The sequence below is a fragment of the Zingiber officinale genome, chromosome 2A (assembly GCF_018446385.1).
Source record: "Zingiber officinale cultivar Zhangliang chromosome 2A, Zo_v1.1, whole genome shotgun sequence".
In the NCBI taxonomy this organism is placed as follows: domain Eukaryota; kingdom Viridiplantae; phylum Streptophyta; class Magnoliopsida; order Zingiberales; family Zingiberaceae; genus Zingiber; species Zingiber officinale.
Window position 1 is genome coordinate 159123809 of NC_055988.1, and position 22655 is coordinate 159146463.

At 34.5% G+C, this 22655-nt stretch overlaps 1 protein-coding gene across 2 annotated transcripts in view; it reads right to left on the reverse strand.

Annotated features, from left to right (window-relative positions):
* The window catches only part of LOC122042899 (putative 3,4-dihydroxy-2-butanone kinase), a 42696-nt gene extending 20833 nt beyond the window's left edge, over positions 1–21863 (reverse strand). Inside the window, exons 1-10 of one of the 2 annotated variants that reach the window (XM_042603289.1) lie at positions 21630–21863; positions 19960–20033; positions 19826–19889; positions 19189–19301; positions 19065–19112; positions 18860–18931; positions 18687–18776; positions 18270–18443; positions 18025–18108; positions 15005–15060 (exon numbers count right to left, since the gene is read on the reverse strand). In XM_042603289.1, the coding sequence (XP_042459223.1) occupies positions 15005–15060; positions 18025–18108; positions 18270–18443; positions 18687–18776; positions 18860–18931; positions 19065–19112; positions 19189–19301; positions 19826–19889; positions 19960–20033; positions 21630–21669 (815 nt within the window). In that variant the 5' untranslated portion in view covers positions 21670–21863. The remainder of the gene's footprint in view (positions 1–15004; positions 15061–18024; positions 18109–18269; positions 18444–18686; positions 18777–18859; positions 18932–19064; positions 19113–19188; positions 19302–19825; positions 19890–19959; positions 20034–21629) is intronic. The other variant, XM_042603288.1, reaches the window with a different exon arrangement.
* Between the last annotated feature and the right edge of the window lie 792 nt (positions 21864–22655).

Here is a 22655-nt window from a genome sequence, read left to right on the forward strand (position 1 = left end):
CGCGGGTGGGTGCGATCTCGCGTACACTACTGCATTTTTTTTCTGTTATTAATAATTATTTATTTTATTTTATTAATTTAAACAATTCCCAAGGAGGATGGGTAGAGGATATGTGATATTTCGAAGAGGCTTTTATAAACCTAGTTAAATTATCCTAATAAAATATATAAAAAATATATTTAAAATTAAAATAAATTAAATAAATTTTATTAATTAATATATTGAAAAAATAATATTTTAAATTTCATTTAAAAATTTTAAAAAATATATAATAATTCTTATTTATATTCTAATATATTTTTATTATTTTAAATTTCATTTAAATTTTTTAAAAAATGTAAAAAAATTCTAAAAAAAATTAAAATAATTCTAATAAATTATATTTATATTCTGATTTTTTTTTATTTTTTTAAATTTTTTTACTTGATATTTTTTACTATTTAAAATATATATTATTTAATTAATAATTAATTAAATGAATAAATAGTTAATTTATATAATTATTATTAATATAAAATAATATCTTGTTTTAATTATTATTATTATTATTATTATTATACTTCCATTTTAATTTGAATTATTGATATATCAATTCTATTTAAATAAAATTATTTTTAATTATTTTTTCTAATAATATTAAATTATTCAATAATTGAGAACTTATAATAAATCAATATACAACTTATTTTTATATACACAATAAACATATTTATCTTATCATTATTATAAATAAATAAAAAATACCGAAACTATATTGGCACGGCACGATACGATACCGAAACCGTATTGTTCCGGCCTGAGACCGAAACTTCGGCACGGGTCGAAATTTTAAACCATGATTCTAGGATCTAACTTAGACCTAAGATGATTATAAATATGAATGAAAACTGAGCATCCAAATCTGTATAAAGAAAAATTAGAAAAGATATGAGATTTTGGAAAACATTCTTGTATATTGGAAATTGGGGTTCTAAATTTTAACACCCGAGATGGTAACTGATTTATCAAATAGCAAGCAGTTAAAATATCCCCCAACAATATTTATGTAGATTGCTAGTAAAAAGTAGTGTGCGATCAACTTCTAGAAGATGACGATTTTTTCTTTTAGATACATCATTTTGTTGTGTTGTATCAACACATGAGCTTTGATGAATAATATCCCTTTTTGAAAAAAAATCATTTAGTCAGGAATTAAAAAATTCGATTCCATTATTAGTTCCAAGAATTTGGATACAAGAGTTATATTGCGTAAGAATCATGTTATAAAATTGCTCAAATATATACGCAACTTCAGATTTTTCACGTAAAAGAAATATCCAATAAACCCGAGAATGGTCATCAATAAAAGAAATAAACTACCCTTTATTTGAAATTGAATAAATTCGTGAAGGACCTGATAGGTCATATGAGCGAAAAAGGTTTCGAAGCATGATATAAATGAATTGAAAAATGAACCTTAGTGTGTTTAGATAATTGATAAATTTCACAGAGTGATCTAAAGGAAGAAACAACGAAGGAAATAAGAAACGCATATAAGAGAAGCTAGGATGGCCAAGGCAGTGGAGTGGCTTTATTTGGTGGTGGCAGTGAGAAGAGACTAAACTACGAACAACTTGACAACAACAAACCTAAGAGTTAGTACATAGAAAGTAGTACAATCCAGCCACCTCAGCAGCACGCCCAATTGTCCTCCCCGAGTTCCAATCCCGAAAAACACACTAGTTTTGGAAAAAATTAGCCACCCAATCTGAATCCCGAGTTAGTTTGTTAATTGACAGTAAGTTATATGACAACTTGGGAACCAAATAAACTTTATGCAATAAAAGATTAGGACTAAGAGTCATTTCCAATTCCCACTTCTGTTTCATCCATCCTCGAAAGTAAAGAGTACGAGTACCAGAATATTGACTGTATGAAGAAAAAATACTATGAGTACCTAACATATGCTCAGAAGCACCAAAATCAATAATCCAAGACTCAGAGGAGGAAATACCAAGAGTCACCAAGGATGTAGAGGATGAGAACATTTAACTAATCTGATTGAGTTGGGCCTGGGTGAAGGTCAAAGATGATGAGGATGCTCCATCGGATTTGGCTACAAGTGGAGGCTTGGATCTAGACCCGACCCTGGGCTAAGTCCACCCGACCCGTTGACCCGGTTACGCTAGGCCTAACCGAAACCGGTCCGGTAACCTGCCAGACGGATTCTGATTCCATAGATCAAGAATCGACGGACCGCCGGTTCGGCTTGCAATTCACAATTTTTTTTTTTTTACTTTTTGCCCGATTCCTAGCCGATGGAACCTCCGATTAACTAGCGGATCTAGCCGGTGAGGGAGGGATGAGGGTTTTTTGGGTTTTTTTCAACAGTTAAGATCATTTAACTGTTTTTTAATCAACGGCTATGATTTAGTGTCCATTACTATCCAAACTCTATAAATAGAGAGTTCATTTCATCATTTTCACACACATCTTCTCTACTCTTAATCTCAATTTCGTATTCTCTATACGTTTTCGTCTTCATTTCTACGCACTTTCGTATCCAATTTTCAATTACAAAGGAGACTATGGAGGTGCATCATCTCGCACGAGGACCTAACATTCAATCCACAGATGATGAAATCGAGCACCTTCCAAATCCAACACCCAAAACACAAGGAAGTACTGATGCAATTACTTCTAAAATTCGAAAAATTCCTCCTCTAAAGTCTTTTATTTTTACTAAACATTTTAAGAATGTCACTCTTCCACCAGGAGAATTACGTGCAAAATATAAGTATTGCGATGCTTCCTACAAATTCCAAGTCGGTGGCGTCTATAGGTCGTTGAAACATGTAAAAACGAAGCATCCGACGAAATCTGAACTCGACTGTTCTCAAACATAATTATCTAGATTTTCTTCAACTAGCGGTAGTACTAATTCCGGTTTTATTTTATATTCGAATAATAAATTAAGAAAATCATTAGCTAAATATATTTTCGTAGAACATCTTTCTTTTAGTTTTGGATCTAAATGCACATTTGAAGATTTTTATAAAGAATCTTTTAATCCATGCGCTAAACATGTTCCTAGGACTACACTTACTCGTACAATTAAAAAATTAGTAAAACAAGGAAAAAAGAATTTAATTGATGAATTTAGTAAATTAAATAATAAAATTTATTTATGTTATGAAATTTAAAGTTATCATTGACAAACATAATCGTATATAGGTGTGATCATTCGCAAACACATTCATATTCGTAAAAATGAGCTTAAATAAAGGTAACTACTGTAGAGCATCAAAATAATTATAATGAATATTATCCTTCATACATATATAAAAGGGGAGGCTTGGCGCAACGGTAAAGTTGTTGTCATATGACCAAAAGATCACGGATTCGAATCCTGAAAATAACCTTTTGTAAAAAGTAAGGTAAGACTGCGTACAATGGAGAATTTCATAAATATATATGAAATTATATATGCAAGAAAGGCGCATGACGGGAGCTTCGTGACTGTCCTTTTTTATCCTTCATACATATATAATTTCATAAATAACATATACCCTCTTCCACAATTTCATTATCCTATACTGAGAATAATTAAGTTTTTCTATGAAAATAACGATCAATAATTCAGATAGATGACCCTAAGATAAAAAACTATTGTGTTATTATAGCATTGACTCTTATCAAACAACCATGATTTTCCAAAATAAAACTCATTGGAGAAATTAAAATATTTTGGCAACGTGTTCAAGCCAACCTAGTCATTAAAATATTTTGGCAACGTGTTCAAGCCAACCTAGTCATGCTATGACCCGAACCCATCCCATGATGGTCTTTGATGAAAAGAGAACTGATCAAAAAAAAATCCATTTCAAATCCATAAAATAACAACTCAGTCTAATCCCACTAAATGGGGTCGGATATATGGATCCTTCAACGACATTGGACTCTATACCCTACTATATCATCATCTATACTTAAATAAATTTTATATTATTTTATTATTACTAAGTCTTTTTTTAGTATTCCCCGTTTGATGTGGATATTTGTCATAGTTTCATATTGTCAACTGGAACATTTATTAGTCGTATATTCGTATCATCTGAAACGTATCTCTCAGAGTTTTCCCTCAATAGATGCAACTTCGACTTTCTCTCTAATGCTCTCATTTCTTATTTTGTCCATCCTCGTATGACACATCCACCTTAAAATTCTCATTTATGCAACTCTTATCTTCTGCTCATGTGCTCGAGTTATAGCCTAACATTCAATGTCATATAACATGACAGGTCTAACCGCTGTTTTGTAAAACTTCCTTTTAAATTTTAGAGATATTTTACAATTACATAAAACACCCGACGTTCTCCTCGATTTCAACCATCTTGCTTATATTCTATATAAGACATCTCTCTCAATCCCTCCTTCATTTTACATATATGATCCTCAATACATAAAGCTTTAGTTTCAGACAACTCGTCATCTCCTATCTTAACTGTTGAATACTTCTGAAGATTCCCTTAATTATATGGATTACGATTGATTTGTATTCCCTTGATTATTAGGATTGAGATTCTCTTTTCCACATGATATCAGAGCAAGGTTGAAAGGCAAATCCTATTTTTTTTGTGTCGTTGTTCCTTGTGCCACAACATCGCCCGACGTTGCTACCCTCCTCTCCTCTTCACAAACTGACGTCGACGTTTTCCTGCATCGTGAGCACATAGTCCTTCGTCCTTTCTTGCAGTCCGACGACGGAGAGAAGCTCGAGAGATCAACAGTTTGGCGACGACAGGGATTATTCTTCCTGTAGTTCCACCGTCCTCACCTATCTTCTTGCATCGCTCGAGCCTTTCTTCGTCAGGTGCCCTCTTTCATTGAACTGATCAATGGCTTTCGCCGGCACTCTAAAATCGGATAATTCAATCTTTACCAACAACATCATTGCACCACTCTCTTCCGAGCAGTTGGATGGTAAGAACTACTCTTCTTGAACCTCTCACATCGAGTTTTGGCTTGTTGGATAGAGTTATGAGACACATCTCACTCATATCAAAGAGGATGTCCAAGTCATTGATCGTCCTCTAGAAAACGGTTGACGTCCAATTATGTTGCAATATCCAAGCCACCATCCATCCATCTCTTAAGGATGTCTTCCACACACACAAAACCTACAACTCTGTTTGGACAAAGGCTCAACAACTATTTACAAACACCTCTCGGTGATTCTATTAGGTTTGTGAAGATCTCATGACCACCCTCAGTGCCCATAGGTTAATGATTCAATGTTTACCTATCTAGGTTCAGTCTCTAGCCTTCTTTGTGACTTCAATGAACTACTTCCACCTGCGACCACTCCTATTGCGGAGCTTGAAAATCGGAAGTAATTTTTTGTCGATGGCTTTATATGGTTTGCCCCAAGATTATTCTCATGTTCACGATCAGATCCTGAGCAACCCCACAGAAGCTACCATAGACAGTACCTAGGTAACTCTCCTCCGTGTCCCTGTCAAAGTTTTATCGTTGCCTCCTTCTGTTCCTGTTGACTCGTCAGCTTTGGTCTGAAACAACATAACTCCACCTCGTAAAGGTGGCAAAGGACGTCCTTGGTGTGATCACTGCAACCGACCAGGGCACACGATTGATAAGTGTTGGAGTCTCCATGGTCGACCTCCTCGTGCTGCTCAAATCGCTCAAAGTTCTGTCATTTCTTCTGCTTCCGTTGCACAATTGCCACCGGATCTAATCCCACCGCCTTCCTATGATGACTTTTTGAAATGGTATGAAGATCGTCAAGCTTCAGATTCCACTATTGCCGTCGCACACGCTGGTAATTCCTTTGCTGGCATATCTCGCTCTTCGAGTCCTTAGGTTCTTGACTCTAGGGCCACCGATCATATCACAGGTAATAAATCTTTTTTCTTCTCTCTCTACTTTCGGTTATTTACCTTTTGTCACCATAACCAATGGTTCCCAAACTCAGTCCAGGGTGTTGGTATTGTTCACCATTCCTCGTCTTTTTCTATCTATAATGTTCTTTATATCCCCGGAGCTCCCTTAAATTTATTGTCCATAAGCCAACTTACTCAGGCCTTTGATTGTGTCATCTCTTTTACTAAAACTTCTGATTCCTTATAGGACCAGAGTATAGAGAGGAGGATTAACTTCGAATGTGAGTCTCATGGCCTATACAAGCTTCAACAACCCTCTCTTATGAGTTCGGCGACGACATCTCCACTTCTTATTCATGCTCAGTTGGAACATTCAGGTCTGGATAAGTTGAAACAACTACGTCCTAGTCTTTTCACTTAGAGTTTTTGTCTTGTGAGTCGTGTCAATTAGGAAAGCATGTTTGTAGTTCTTTTTCTCCTCGTACAGTCGAGCTACGCCCCCTTTTGTTTTGGTTCATTATGATATTTGGGGTCCGAATTGTATTTCTTCTACATTAGGATCATGATATTTTGTTAATTTTATAGATGATTTTCCCCGTTGTACTTGGTTATATCTGACGAAGGATCATTCAGAATTATTTCCTATTTTTCAATCTTTTTTCCATGAAATCAAAACTCAATTTGGTATTTCTCTTCAAACTTTGCAAAGTGATAATGCATGCGAGTATCTATCTACTCAGTTTTGTACCTTCTTGGTATCTCACTGTTGCATCGCACGTCTTGCCCTCATACCCCTCAACAGAATGGGATTGCAAAACGTAAGAATCGTCATCTCCACAAGACCATGGCTCTTCTTCTCCACTCTCACGTTCCTCATCAGTTTTGGGGCGACGTTATACTTACTGCGTGTTATCTCATCAATCGCATGTTTTCCCCAACTTTCTAGGGTAAAATACCTCATTATGTAATTTAACCTCATTAGTCTCTTCATCCTTTACCACCTAGGGTCTTTAGTTCTATATATTTTGCTCATGCTCTTAATCCTGGCATTGATAAATTCTCTCCCCGGTCTCATAAGTGTATCTTCCTTGGATACCTCAATATCAGAAAGGGTATAAGTGTTATTCTTCTACTCTCCGTCAGTACTTTATCCTTGCTGATGTCACATTCTTTGATCTGATTCCCTTTTTAGGGCCTTACGCATCTCCATCCGAGTTCTCTCCTCCGCCTCCAGTAGTGACTATCTTTATCCTCCGAGGGCGTCTCTATCACCTCCAGCCCATCTCCTCCTTTGTAGGTTTATCGGCATTGTCCTCGCCCTGCTTTGCCGCCGCCCATAACTGACACTGCCATAGACACACCTTTGGAGCCGAGTCCTTCGCCTCTTCCTCCGGTCCCGTCTCATGAGTCTGATATTCCCATTGCACTTCAGAAAGGTATGCATTCCACTCGTAATCCTTCTCCTCATTATATTTCCTTGAGTTATTGTCTTTCTCCTTCCTACTTTTGTTGTCTTTCTTCTTTGTCGTCTGTCTCTCTTCCAAAGACTGCAGGTGATGTCTTTGCCCATCCAGGATGGAAGCAAGCTATGCTCAATGAAATGTGTGCCTTGCAGCGCAATGGAACTTAGGACCTCGTTCCTCTATCACCTGAGAAGTCAGTTGTTGGTTGTCGATGGGTGTATACGATGAAAGTTAGTCCAGACGACACGGTTGACCGACTTAAGGCTCGCCTCATCGCTAAAGGCTATACTCAAATCTTTGGATTGGATTATGAGAACACTCTTGCTCCTGTTGCCAAGATGTCTATGCGCCTTTTCATGTCCATTGTTGTGATTCGACATTGGCCTCTCTATCAATTGGACATCAAGAATGCATTCCTACATGGTGACCTGCTCGAGGAGGTCTACATGGAGCAACCTTCTCAGGAGGAGTCTTTTGGTCTTGTATATCTTTATATGACCTCAAGCAGTCACCCAAGGCATGGTTTGGTAGATTTAGTACTGTAATTCAACAGTTTGACATAACTCGGAGCGAAGCTAACCATTCTGTCTTGTATCGCCACTCATCTACTTGTTGCATCTATTTAGTTGTTTGTGTTGATGATATCGTCATCACAGATAGTGATCATCTCGAGATTTCACAGGTAAAACAGCATCTTTTCAAACATTTCCAGACAAAGGATCTCGGCAAACTCAAATATTTCTTGGGGATAGAAGATCATCATATCCCAAAGGAAGTATGCAATAGATATTCTGGAAGAAACAAGAATGTTAAACTCAAAGACAATCAACAACCCCATGGATCCTAATGTTAAGCTCCTACCAAATCAAGGGGAGCCTCTTCCAAATCCTGAATGGTACAAATGATTAGTAAGGAAACTAAGCTATCTTACTGTTACTCGTCCGAATATCTCGTTTGCAATAAGTGCAGTAAGTCAATTTCTCAACTCTCCATGCAAGGATCATTGGGATGTTGTGACTCGCATTATTCGATATATCAGAGGTGCACCAGGAAAGAGTCTTTTGTTTGAAGACAAAGAATATACTCGAGTTGTAGGATATTCTGATGCAGATTGAGCAGGATCTCCTGCTGATAGAAGATCTACTTCTGGGTTTTGTATGTTTATCGGAGATAACCTTGTTTCTTAGAAAAGTAAAAAGCAGAATGTTGTGGCAAAATCCAATGCAAAGACAGAGTATCGAGCTATGGTCATAGCCAGTCAAGAGCTTATATAGCTAAAACAGTTGCTTCAGGAACTAAGGTTTGGAGAGGCTACATAAGTATCACTTATATGTGACAACCCAGTTTTTCATGAGAGGATAAAGCATATTAAAGTTGATTGTCACTTTGTCAAAGAGAAAGTTATATCTGGAGAAATATCTACTAGCTTTGTCAATTCACATGATCAACTAGCAGATATATTCACGAAGTTATTTAGAGGTCCCCGAATTGACTATATATATAACAAGTTTGATGCATATGATCTATATTCTCTAACTTGAGGGGGAGTGTTGAATACTTCTGAAGATTACCTTAATTATAGGGATTATGATTCATTTGTATTCTCTTGATTATTGGAATTAAGATTGATTTTTCTTTTCTTTCCTTATGTATATAAATACCTACATGTAAACATATTAATGATAAGATAAAGAGATTTTCTCTTTTCCACATTAACAATTATCTCATTACTTTCCTGTTACTAAACTTAAATTCCATATATTGTCTTGACTTTACTAAGGATAAACCTTTCACTTATAGTATTTCCCACCAAAATTCTAATTTAGCATTTACTACTTCACATATCTACCAAAACAATATTATCTGCAAATAATATACATCACGGTATTGTATTTTGAATGTATTTAATAAGTTTGTCTATGATTAGTATAAAAGGATAGAGACTTAGAGTTGATCCTTAATGTAATCATATTTTTATTAGAAATGCTTCAATTAATTCACATGAAATCTTCAATCTGGTCGTTAAATCCTCATACATATCATTAATTAGTTCAATATATGTTACGCTAACACCTTGCTTTTCTAGAATTTTTCATATAATATCATGTGTAGATTTTGTTTTTGCTCCCGATACTTTTCAATTAGTTAATGCATAACTTCTATCGACGACTTTGTAAGCATAAACCCAAATTAATTTTTATCACCGTGGTCTCCTTCCTTAATCTTTTATTTTTTATTATTTTTTTTTAAAGTTTTATAATATGACTCATTAGTTTAATATCCCTATAGTTTGCATAATTTTGTACATATCTCTTATTCTACATAAGAAAACTAAAGTACTTATCCTCCATTAATCAGACATTTATTTCATTTTCAATATCATGTTATATAATTTTGTAAGTCATTCAATACCTTGTTTCCCTAAGCACTACCTCTATCTGAACATCGGTCCAACGATTTTTTTTATTTTCCATTCCATTTAAAGCTTGTTTTACTTTTGAAGTTTGAATTTTATGATAAAAATTTAAATTTCTATTCTCATTTGACCTACTTAAATTACCTAAGTTGGTCACTTAACCATTTATTAAAAAGTTAATGAAAATACCTCTTCCACCGCTTTTTTATTTCTCCATTATTTACTAGTACCTACTGCATTCATCTTTAATATATCTTAATTTCATTCTTTGATTAATTTACTACTTTCTTATATCTTGGCTATTGTATATTTTTTAAGTTTTCGTCGTTCTGATAAATATATAACTTTTTATAAATTATTCGTTTTTTCTTCATACTTTCTCATTCCACCACCAAGATTCCTTAACTCACCGAGCGCACTTTTAGTTAACTATTTTCAACTTTAATATCATCTTATTCTATGTCATATTAGAGTGTAAACCTTCGCCTTAAATATATTTTATTTTCCATCCTTTAACTTCCACCACTTAATTCTATGAGTCATGTATATTTTCCTTCTACTAATACTATGCTTAAAGCGTATATCCAACACTATTAACTTATATTAGGTAGTTAAGCTTTTTCTAGAAATAACATTACAATCTTTATAAATCTTTCTATCTCTCTTCCTAATCATAAGAAAGTGAATTTACGATTTATTATTTCCTCTTTTGAATGTAACCAAGTGTTCTTCTCTTTTTTAAAAAAATAAGGTCATATGTTACAGAAAATCCAATATAGTTTTCCCTTCTTCATTTTTTATTCCAAACGTATAACCCTCATACACTCTCATATTCTTCATTTTTCACTCCGACATGGCCATTTAGATCGTCGCCTATTAAAATCATTTCATTTACTAGAATTTTGTAATACTTCATTTAGGTCATTCCAAAACCTTAATTTGGTATCTTTATCTGATCCTACTTGAGATGCATTATGTTAATTACGTTCATATTTTTTTCACCACTACTATCTTGACAGCTATAATCTATCATCTTTCTACTTACTCCGGTAACTTTATTCTTTAACGAACTATCTACAATAATACCCAACTATTTTTTTTCTCTTTCCTGTGTACCATAACTTAAAACCTGAGTTCTCTATCATCTTTATCTTCTCGCCTACTTATTATCTCTTGTACACATAACATATTAATTCTTCTCTTAATCATCGTATCTACTACCTCCATTTTGTTACCTGTGAAGGTTCCTATATTCTATGTTTCAAATCTTACATTATTAAGTTTTCAATAATATTTGTTCTTATATGACATGTGTGGTGTGAAAACTCTTGCATATTTAACATTACATTCAAGTTCTCATGAGATATAACGATAAGTCGGATCCTATAACGCAAACTCTTATACACTTTACACTACACCTGAGTTCTGGAGATGTAACGGTCCTTGCCGACATGTTATAGTTAGACCATGCAACACGTTCATTCAAGGGAAGGACCTAATATTAATATAATAGTTTAATAAATTCATTCATTAAATATTTGTCTTAGCTTAACACAACCCTGCTTTATCCAGGCTTGGGACCAACTATGATGAGGTTAATTCATCATGAGCAGAGTTACATTTCAAACCCATAGTAAAATAAAAATCTAAATCAATGATTCTGACATGTGACAAAATATGGTTCCCAATTTAAAACTTTATAAAGATGTAATATTGGGAATGAGCATTGTTCTAGACATATTGCGATAGATGACCCTAATTTTAGTGGGCAATTAGACCAAAATGTATCTTTGTTTGGATAAACAGAATAGAAAATTGTTTTATTATTATCATTATTATAACATTAACTCCTATTGAACAACCATGATTTTCCAAAGTAAAACTAGTTGGAGAAACTAAAATTTTTTAGCAAAGCATGCAAGCCAAGCTAGTCTTGCTTTGACTTGAACCCATCCCATGAATGATGAACCCATGATGATCTTTAGATGAAATGAGTATTAACCGAAAAATGCATTTCAATGTACTCTAAGGATCAACTCCATAGTAAAATAAAAATCTAAAACAATCATTCTAAAGTATGACAGAATATGGTTCCCAATGTGAAACTTTATAAAGATGTAATATAGGAATGAGCATTGAAGCCCACCCCTCCCCCACCCTCTTTAAAGCAATAAGTGGATTACTTTCATCCACCTATCAAAGTAGACTTATTACAAAACCAGTTTCGATAGTGTAAGAAAATTGTAGTTAGTAAATACTATTGTGACCACAATTTCAAAACAAAAGCATAAAATCTAAGTTGAAAAAGAAAAATGTCCGAAAGTGGCACTGACTCTAAAGATAACACCTAGAGCCCCTACTTTACTTAAATTCAATGAACCTTTGGCCAATTTACATATCCTAACTTTAAAAGTGTCTTGTGATATTTTGACCCCTTTAGAAAACAAGCACACAAACCATGACATAATGCTGTATTCTCGAGATGAATTGTTAAAGTTCATGTTAAAGAAATTATTATTGACTTGACCATTTTGAATAATAATTGATTGTTCATGCTAACCTAAAAGAAGAAAAGAGAAAATTAAGGAAAACAAAGATAATGAAATAAGAATGCAAAACATCCATTTGGACAATTAAACTTTCATTGATACGTGTGCCTTTTTAGTTACTTATGGCTCTGAAACTCAACCGACTATAAAGTTGTTTTTATTTTCACAAAAATTTAGGATTCCACTAAGCATATACAAGATAAATATTGATGGTAAGAACATATTTCTACCGAGTAGTATAAATCTTCTTGCATTCATGCATTTAAATTAAAAAGTCCTCCAAGAACCATTTTTCCCATTTTGTTAAGCTGATTTGTGTTAATAAAATTGATTTAAATGTCTAGTTATTTAACTTACCAATACATTTGAACAATGGTTTAATTTTTCAAATATAATTTTTTATCTTTAGTCAATGTTCTCATCCTCAACACTGATTTTTTAGACACTAAGACTACAGTGAACATATAGAGACTGTTCCCACTTTGTGATCAATCATACCATTTCCTTACACATTGGAATTGGATTTATTACTTTAAGGTTTCCATTTGCCTAAATAAGTTATTTAGACGAATTATTTAATGTTTGGCAATAGATCACCAACTAGGAGCAAACTAAGTGCAAGAGGAGATCAAGTGGAGAACCCAATGGTTTATAGATCTATTGACCTCAAATTTGTGTGGATATCAAGGATTGAAATACAGAGGCATGCAGCGCGAAACGGGCACTATTTACCATTCCAATGTGGGATAAACACCGGTACCTATCGACACCGTGACTACGAGGCCATCGTGAGGTCGCCGCAAGGTTGCGGAGGGCACGGCGACCTCACAGTTGCCCTCCCTACATTGACGCAAAGGCCACCACGACCTCTATGGGTCACAGAGGCAACCAAGACCTCCATGGGTCGCACTGGAGATGCTCATGCCCGCGTCACGGCAAGGACACATGCATCGTGGCAGGGACGTTTAGGGAATAATTAAACTTAAACTTAGTTAATAATCTAAATAGATTTAATCAAAGCCTAATAAAACTATCATATTAATTTAATATATTTTTTTATTTTTTTAAATTTGAAAATATATAATAAAATTTTGATTTATTTATCATATGGAGGCGTGGGGATCTCGTTAATTTTATTTTTTTTTCTTTTTTAAAAAAAATATTTTTTGTATTTTTAATTTTTTAATTATTTAAATTAAATTTTTTATTTTTAATTAATATATTTATATTTTCAAATACATAGACCATAATGGCACGGCATAATACGATACCGAAAGTGTATTGTTCCAGTTAAATTGAAACTCTAATATAACTCGAGACTCGAGATTTTAAACCATAATGGATATTCAATAGTTAGGTGTTTAAGGTGGTCAAATTACCAAATACAAATATGTATAGCTAGGTACATATAGATTTATTTACATCAAATGTTATAATAATTTCTTATTGGAGAAAACATGAATATAGTAACATTTTATTTGTAGTTCCTTGGTGAGTGAGAATGTACAATTTAAATTAGAAAATTAAGATTTAGAATATTTTAGAATACTAATTTTAGATTTTAAAAATTGTTTAAAAGTTGCAAGTGTTTATTATTGAAATCAAGATAGGAAATTTATTATTTATTTTATAGGATAAGTTATTCTATAACCTGGTTGTTTGTTTCCTAAATCTGTAGCGATATATTTATTTAGATTATGTCATTGTTTTATTATCTTCAAGTTAATTTGTTGTTTGGCAATCATTTCTTTTTACAGGAAATCAATTGATGCACACAATTTTGTGATTCATTCACCAAGGCACAAAGGTTTATCACCTTCTTGCTCATTTTGCATCACATATTTTACAAAATCTAGAATTTAGGAGCAATATTTTTCAATTCATAGTTCTCAAAAAATTCAAGAGAAGCAATAAAAGAAAATAGGAATAAGAACAATATCAGTGGTTGATAGATACCAAGTCCAAACTTAGATTAAGGAAACCAAAACAGATACTTCCACTATTGCACATCAACATCATCTAGTTTGCAGTTTCACATTAAAAATAACAAAGATGGCAATTGTATACCCACTAATTTGATTCAGAGAGAGAAAATTAGGTAATGTGTTAAGGTTTATCTGTGGAACCAAGTTTGTGGCACTAATTCAACAAATATGATCAGTTTTCAGCAAAAGCATCTTAGAGACATAAAGTACCCGGTAATGTCACTGGTTAATAATTATGTATTTTTAATAGGAAAACAAGGAAACAAGCATGTGACATGGTGGTTGTTGCTTTATAGCTCCATAAATAACTTCTTTCTTCCACATCAAGACACTATATTGGCACCCAACTTTAATAGGTGAACTTAAGAAATTAGAATCTCAATTCCAAGGAAACCATTTTATGTTCAATTCACAGGTCAACAAATTAATAATAAGCTACTTCAAGTTACTAGTTAGTCAAGCACAATGTGCTGCTCTTTAAAGCACAAATTAATAGAGTAGAGTTAACCATTTATGTTCAATTCACATATCAATAAATTTCTAATTAGCTACTTCAAGTTACTAGTTAATCAAGTACATTGTGCTGCTCTTTAGAAAAATTAATACAATAGGAATTAGGTAAATATGAGAATATATATATATATATATATATATATGCTGCAAAATAATTACAAGACTCTAAGAAACTACAAAATAATGTAAGAACCCATACCCATTAATCATCAGAACCACTCGGCTGCCCCTGGTGATTGGGACATATTGAGTTTCCTGCAAGTATTGGAAGACTACTTCACTGTCGATGTAGAAAAAAAAACTCCAACTATTCTTTGATTGTTAATATCAGGAAACGTGGATATGGTTTTCTATATGAATGCCTCATATGTATACAGCATTAAACTAGAACATATGAATTGGAAAGGGTAAATCAGACAAGAAGAAACATATTATATCATAATATAACTACATGGTTCTAAGTTTTAACTGCCAATGGATAAATGCACTATGATACCCAATAATACAAATCTAGCCAGGTAATAAATAAAACTATCTCATCCACATGGTCAAAATAAAGAATGACAAATATCCACCCATAGCTGGCATTATAGCCTAGCAAGTAAACATGACCCATCTCAAAAACCTACAGATGTCTTGGATGCTTTTGACCAAAAGGAGACTCTCAACCCTTCCTCTGTCTCTTTGCTTAGTTTTGAGCTCTCAGAACTCACATTGGATTTACAAGGGAGTTTCCAAATTCATCTTATTTGGAGTCACCTACATCTCTTCACCTCAAAGGAATCAATTTCAACTCATCCAATCAAAGTCACCACCACCCTTCACCTAACAAGGGATCATCCACACTTCTTCAACTTATACAGAGTCAACTTAGCCTTTTCACGCTGTGAGTCACCTCTACCTCTACACCTCTAAGGAGTCACCTTCAAATCTTCACTTTATAAGCAAGTCATGTTTACCAGGAATCATCTTGCAAAGTCATCATCTCCACCTCTTCATGTGATGAGAACCTTTTCACCTTATAAGGAACCTCTCCGCCTTACACCTGACCAATAGAATAGAGACATCTGAGTGTCCACTTGAGTGTTGGTATCTAACACGGATATAGAGGGATTAGATGAAGAGTTCAATCATTCATAAGACTGACCGCATCAAAGTTTCATTAAGCTACTCATACTAAGGAATAGCAGCACTAGCTCTATCAAATCATTTGAACTACTAGTTTATATAAAGTGGAATTGTGAGTTAGTCAAACCAAGAGCACCTAGTCTGGGCTATGTTGTTGACATTAGGCTTCCTTCAAATAAAGTACTATATCTAAGCCTGATAAAGCTACATAGAACAGACCTCGAAGGTAAGAGAGCAGGCTCATTAAATCTCATACCATTTCCAAACTAACCACCTTGCTCCTTGAAAGCTTGATTCTTTTTTATTGCTACAATGTTGTTTTGATCAACAAGTTCCTTTCCTTACGGCAGATTGACAGACTAGAAAAGCCTTCTTGCTTGTGTCTGGAAGTATTTCTGCCATTGACATCATTTGCAAAGTTGTGATCCCAGGAAATGCTACCTAATGAGAATTGGGAAACCATGACTTAAAAATAGTTGCCTCAAGCACTTCTATTGGTGGCAACTAACCCTTCATCAAGCTGGCCACTTCCACTAGTCTTCTACTAATCCTTTTAATATGGCCACAGCCCTTTCAAAACTTTCTTATGCTCGGGATTCTGTTCAAAGTCATAAATTTTTAAATGTTGATGGGTATGGGTTGCCACAGCCTAAATGTATCATTATGGCCAATAACTGATATCATGTATGTTGACATGGGTAAATTGTCACTGTGTCACTCGCACTAACACAATGTAGAAGGTACCAACTGACATAAGGATTGTCTCAGTATATTAGCCAAAAATGTATTATTATAGTTGTTAACCAATACTGAAACTATGCTGGCATGAATAAATGGCATTGTGTCACTAGTGCCAACACAATTGGAAGGGACCAACCAAGCAAAGTTTGTCTCCGTAGGTCCATCCTGAATCAATTGACAAAAATATTCACTTCACATGATATCCTTCAATTCTATGGTCAAAGGGAGAAGATGAGACATTATAAAGAGAAAGGAGTGAGAATAGGAATAAATATCCATAACAGAAGTAATAGCAATAGCAACAGCAATAACCAAATGCATTTATATTCTATAACTGTCTAATCTAGTTTCAATTGTGTCATTAAAAATTTAATTTATTTGTTTTTTTAATTTCTACTGGCTCATTTGAAGGCAAACAAGTTGCGTATAAAAGTATTATCGGTCTTCATTTGAATAGATCTCGACATTATTTTAAGTATGCAAAGTGTCAACATGACATCATATAAAACTATACCATTCCGAGCTGAAGCCAAAACTTTAGGCTGAAACAATACTTAAAAATTTGATTGGGCTACTCAATTACAGCATTTTTGCTTTCAAGTGTCATAATGTTGCATTCCTAGAAGTTTTCCTAGTTATCATGCCCCTTGGTCTTGTCTATAAATGCTCCTGAGTTAAGTACTAGGGCTGCCAAACCAAGCTCTTAGATGCTGCTTTGAAACTTATTTGTTGTTGGACTTTCATCAAGATTTACTTGCTCAAACCCACGGAGACATCTTTGTTTGCATTCCTTTCTGATCTGTCATTGCATGTGCCTTTAGTAATTTGTGAATATTGTTAGCTGTTATCTTGTCTATAAATGATCCTGAGGCAAAGTACTAGGGCTGTTGAATCAAGTTGTTAGATGTTGCTCTGAAACTTATTTTGTTGTTCAACTTTAATACAGATTTACTCGTTCAAACTTATAGAGACTTCTTTGCTTGCATTCCTTTCTAATTTTTTATTGCATATGCTTTTAGTAATTTGTGAATATTGTTAGTTGTTATCTTTCAATTTCAATATATGACTTTAGCCTATTACAATTTTTTCTAGTTGACATATTTCAGTTATTTAGTTATTTTCTATATGTTTTCCTTTTGCACTCAATGCTGGTGATTAGCAAAAGCTTGAGATATATTGCATGCTGTTTGTAATGCCTTTTCTATAATTGTCATGATGCTATGTAACTCATGTTCTATCCATGAGAAAAGAGACACTTGGTCAACACTTTGATGATATTGGTTTAACTGTTCTATGACCGAAGACACTATATATACTTGAATAAATGATTCTCGTGCTACAGCAGCATACCGCTGACAATATCTGCTTGAGAACATGAGAGACCACAACATCAACTGGCTGAAGATCAACAACAGCAGCGCCTGGTTCTCCATGCTGAAAAGACGACTTGAAAAGATAAGCATCATATTTTGCTAAAAATGAGAATGGCAGTGAAGAACAGTGCTTCTTTATGCTGATAGATTATCAGGTAACATCCTTCTTAGTATATTTTATGTTGAAAGTGGTTTTTACCATTGAATTAGAACATAACTTACAATTCCAAGTCCAAGTTCCATCAATCCTGGACCTAGGCGATCTGATGTGACCTGACCAGGAAGTGTACAGACTGATAGTGCAACTCCCATTGTACCCACCATTTCAGAAGCATGCTTTGCTTCTGCAGCAACATCAGCAAGGGGTACACCAGCATCTGCAGCGGCTCCAGCAACCTAAAATATGGACAAAGGAATTAGTACATAGCAGAATTTTTTTCAGCACAAATTCTAAATGTCAAAATTAGGCTTAACACATTAAATTGGTGTAACTATTAAAGAATAAGGTCTTATTTCTACATGCAATTTTAAGCCTTTGGTCTCCCTGCAATAGTGGATATGGGATAACTCTTCAGAGCTAGATGAAGAACATATTGGGGTCAAGCATAATTGGATTTTGATTGGCGCCAAAGACAACACCTTATGAACTAGAATTGTTCCTGCTAATCCTCTTCGTCCAGCTATGCCACGAGGTGGTGGAAGAGCACAATCATCTCCAACGACAACCATCTAAGGATATCAAATCAAATAAATGCCAAAGAATCATTAATAACTAAATATCATATAAATATGAGAGAATTTGTTTCAATTACCTCAACTTTATATCCCTCTGCTTTTGCTTGCTCAGCTGCCAATCCAAAATTCAGTCGATCACCAGTATAATTCTGCTCACATATAGTTGTCAAAAAAAAATAACAATACTGTCAATTGTTAATATTCCTCAAACATTCAAATAGAAAATCAAAGGAAAAAAGGGATTATTTACAAATGCACATTCCAAGACAAACACTATAGTACCGTGACTATCAAAAGGCAACCCTTGGGACCTGTTACAGCTCGAATACCCTGCAAAGTCGAACCCAAGTGAGCTTATATTTCATATGGACATGATAAGTAGATTTACATGTTTAAAAAGACGTACAGCCAAAATAGAGTCGACTGGCGGGGAGGTAAAAACATCACCACATATGGCAGCTGTTAACATCCCTGGACCAACAAATCCTGCTTGAGCAGGTTCATGCCCACCTCCACCTCCTGCAATTTAAAGTTAGATGGATGTCATTCCTGACAGATTACTTTGAGCAGGCTGCAAGATTGAAATGCCACAGAAATGCTCAAGCATAACAGTCCTCTGACATGGCTAATTTGTCATGATATATCCTGTTATCAACAAATACACATGTTCATTCCTCTAATCATAGGTGCACTTGTGGACATGTATTTTTGAAGGGTTGAACTTGGGAAGATGGAATGCCTATATGACCCACTTGCATCCAGTGCTAGGCAAAAAAAATGCATGTGCATAATGTGGATATAGTTTTAGCTTTGATGAGAAAAACATTGATAAGGAGTACAAATAGAAGGGTTTTTTGGACATCAAATTGACTATATGCAGATACCAAATTTGTTTGGTTAATTATACAGACAGGTTCACAAGAACCTCTAGGCTTTAAACTAGAATTGGCATTGAGGCATAAGACACGTATCAATTTTTCAGAGAATAAGATAATACGTAAACAAACACGCAAAGAGAAGGATAACTTAATAGCAAGCAGTACCAGATATGACAGCCACTTTATTGTATGTAGCACTCAAGACATCAGCACGTAGTACTACCTTAATCTGCGAGATAGAGTGAGAATTTATTTACAAAGATTAGATGATTCATGGCATACTTTCACAAGAAATATACCTGTGGAAAGCCATCCAAGTACTGTAAACCAGGATAAGTTTCAACTAATCCCTCAATAAATTCAGTTACCACATCTGCATTTTGGTTAGCCAAATCAACTCCTTATTAAATACAAATCATTTTACATTAGGGTTAAAAACAAGGAATTTGTCTGCAAAAAGGAAGAAGTCAACAGCTCAACACATGCATCCTCTCCAACGTGCAAAAGATTCACATTTGCCACTGTATAATAAAACAGATATGCCCGAGGTATGCATCCAAATCATTGAACAACAACACTTCCACTTGTAACCATATCAGCAATTCAAAAGCTAAATCAACTTTAACCAGTTTAAGAGAATTCATTGGATATCCATAAAGCAACAAATATGGTTAAAAAAGTAAACAAGTGTCAGAACCTAGGGCATGCATACTAATCAACAGCCTAGTCATATTTAAGTTGGAACACAGTGTTCTTTTCTTAAGATACATGTAGAAGTCAATTCAAAGTGATCACCTTAACAATGACTGCATGTTCTTAATCATTAAAAGTAGCATAAACTATCAAATTAAAATGGGAAAACCCCATCTCGGAGACATTATTGAGAGTCTAAGTTGAACAGTAAAATCCTTATAATGAATCTAAGATGATAACTTACCTAAATCTTAAGATCTAGATTAAGGACCTCTATTATTACACAAAAAATAACAAAAAATCTAAAAGGAAAAGAATCATCAGCATTCTCTCTTATGAAAGATCACCAATAATCCAAGGTTTTCTTTAACATAAAATCCAAGGATGATAAGATTTGCTCAAGATAATGGCACTATTTCACTAGCACAGACCTCATACAAGTCAAAATTCCCCCGATTAAGATAATATCAAGCATCTAAAATCATGATTTCATAAAACAAAAATAAAGAACCAAAGACCAAAGGCAGTGCCAAGCTATCAAGACATATTCAAGTAAGTTGAGATGATCACAAGTATAAGCCAGCATCTGATACAACAATGTATTGTCAAACAAGTAGAACTTGGCTAGCACACCGTGCAGTATGATAAACAACAGATATGGGGTGGGGGTGAAATCCTGATCATGATCAAGATCCAATCATATTCCCAGATCAACCATTATGTAAAACTTCAGGATTTTCCCAATGTGTGTCCTAGACTCTTTGTATTCTAAAAGGAGAATATGTTATGTTGTTTGTATGAGCTTTTGATGCCGACAAACTAAGATCATTCCATGTGGCTATACTTCCATAATCTAGTCAAACCCCACATAAGCATCTGACTCAGCTTTATTTATATATTTTTCTTGAAGCCGTCAGTGCTTTACTTCTCCGCGTTCTCTATGTTTCTTTCTTCTCACTGCATGTAGAAGGGTGTTCGAATCCTATCAGCTGGGATCAGAGCTATTCTGATCCTAATACTTGTTCCAAAAACAAGAAAATCAGCTAATATATAACTAAAAACGAGCTCATCAGCATCTAATCGAATAATAGAAACCCTTAGAGCAGGCATTCATCTATACGAGGCAGTATCCAATGAAAATCAAGAACACTCAACGATAGACTCCACAATGCAGTCAGATCACAGCAATCGCAATATTCACCATAGATAAGAAAAAATCGAATGAACAGAAATCATAGAAAGCAAACGAAGAAAAAAAAAGTAACTGAGAAGAGACCATTCGGATCATTGACCAGCTTCTTTCCCTGGTACGCCATTCTGGCAAATGGAATTCGACCACGAACCCACGATCGCCGAGTCGCCCTCCTCGATCGAAGACGAGAAAACCCTAGCTCGAGCCCTCGGCACAGAGAACAGAGGAAGACAGCGGAGACGAGGACGCTCAAGGAAGACTTTCAGCTCGTAATATATTTTTTGCCCTTTTTCTTTTGATTCTCAGAGAGCACCCTATTTATAGATCGGAAGTCTTATCTGGGAAGCGAGTCCCTAAGCGACCCATTTGCCCGAACAGAGAATGCCAAATTATTGCATTGCCCACTCGGTATTCTCGAGGTAGTTGCGCCACGTGTTCGCCGTTGAAATCACAGCCGTTCGATCAAGGTATTCGTCGCGGGTACTTAGTATGCCAATTGTGCCGTTTAAGTTGACAAGAAGCCCAAAGTAATTAGATGGTAAGTGGTTTTTTTTTGTTGTATCTTTAATGGACAGCATAAGCGTCTTCAGCTGATACAAACCGTCCATTTGTCCCTTATCTTCCAGCTTTCCTTGTATCTATTGCCAGATTGTGCTGTTGTCTGTTACAAGTGAGCAATTGTCCATTTCGTTCCCCGTCTTTCCAAGCCCGCCTCATCGCAGCATACAACTGCGGTTCTAACCCAAAGCTACACTATGTACGCGGTATTGACACGTGACTTGCACCACCAAGAAAAGCAAAAGAACCTTAAAATTTGCTGGTTTGCACTTCAAGAGCTTATTTGATGACTAAAAAAAATTATTTTCAATTTATACTTTTGAAAAATGAAAAATAAATATTTACTGTATTATTCATCTTTAATAAATTTAAATATGCTAGAAAAATAATTGCAAGAGTATTAAAAGATTTTAAATCAAATAAAGCTCTTGACTTACCAAACTAATTTGTAAATTAGTTTTTGGTCATTTATAACAATTTTTTTAAGACCAAGATGGTTTTCAAATTAATTAATTTATGATATGCGTGTTTAACATTATATATATATATATA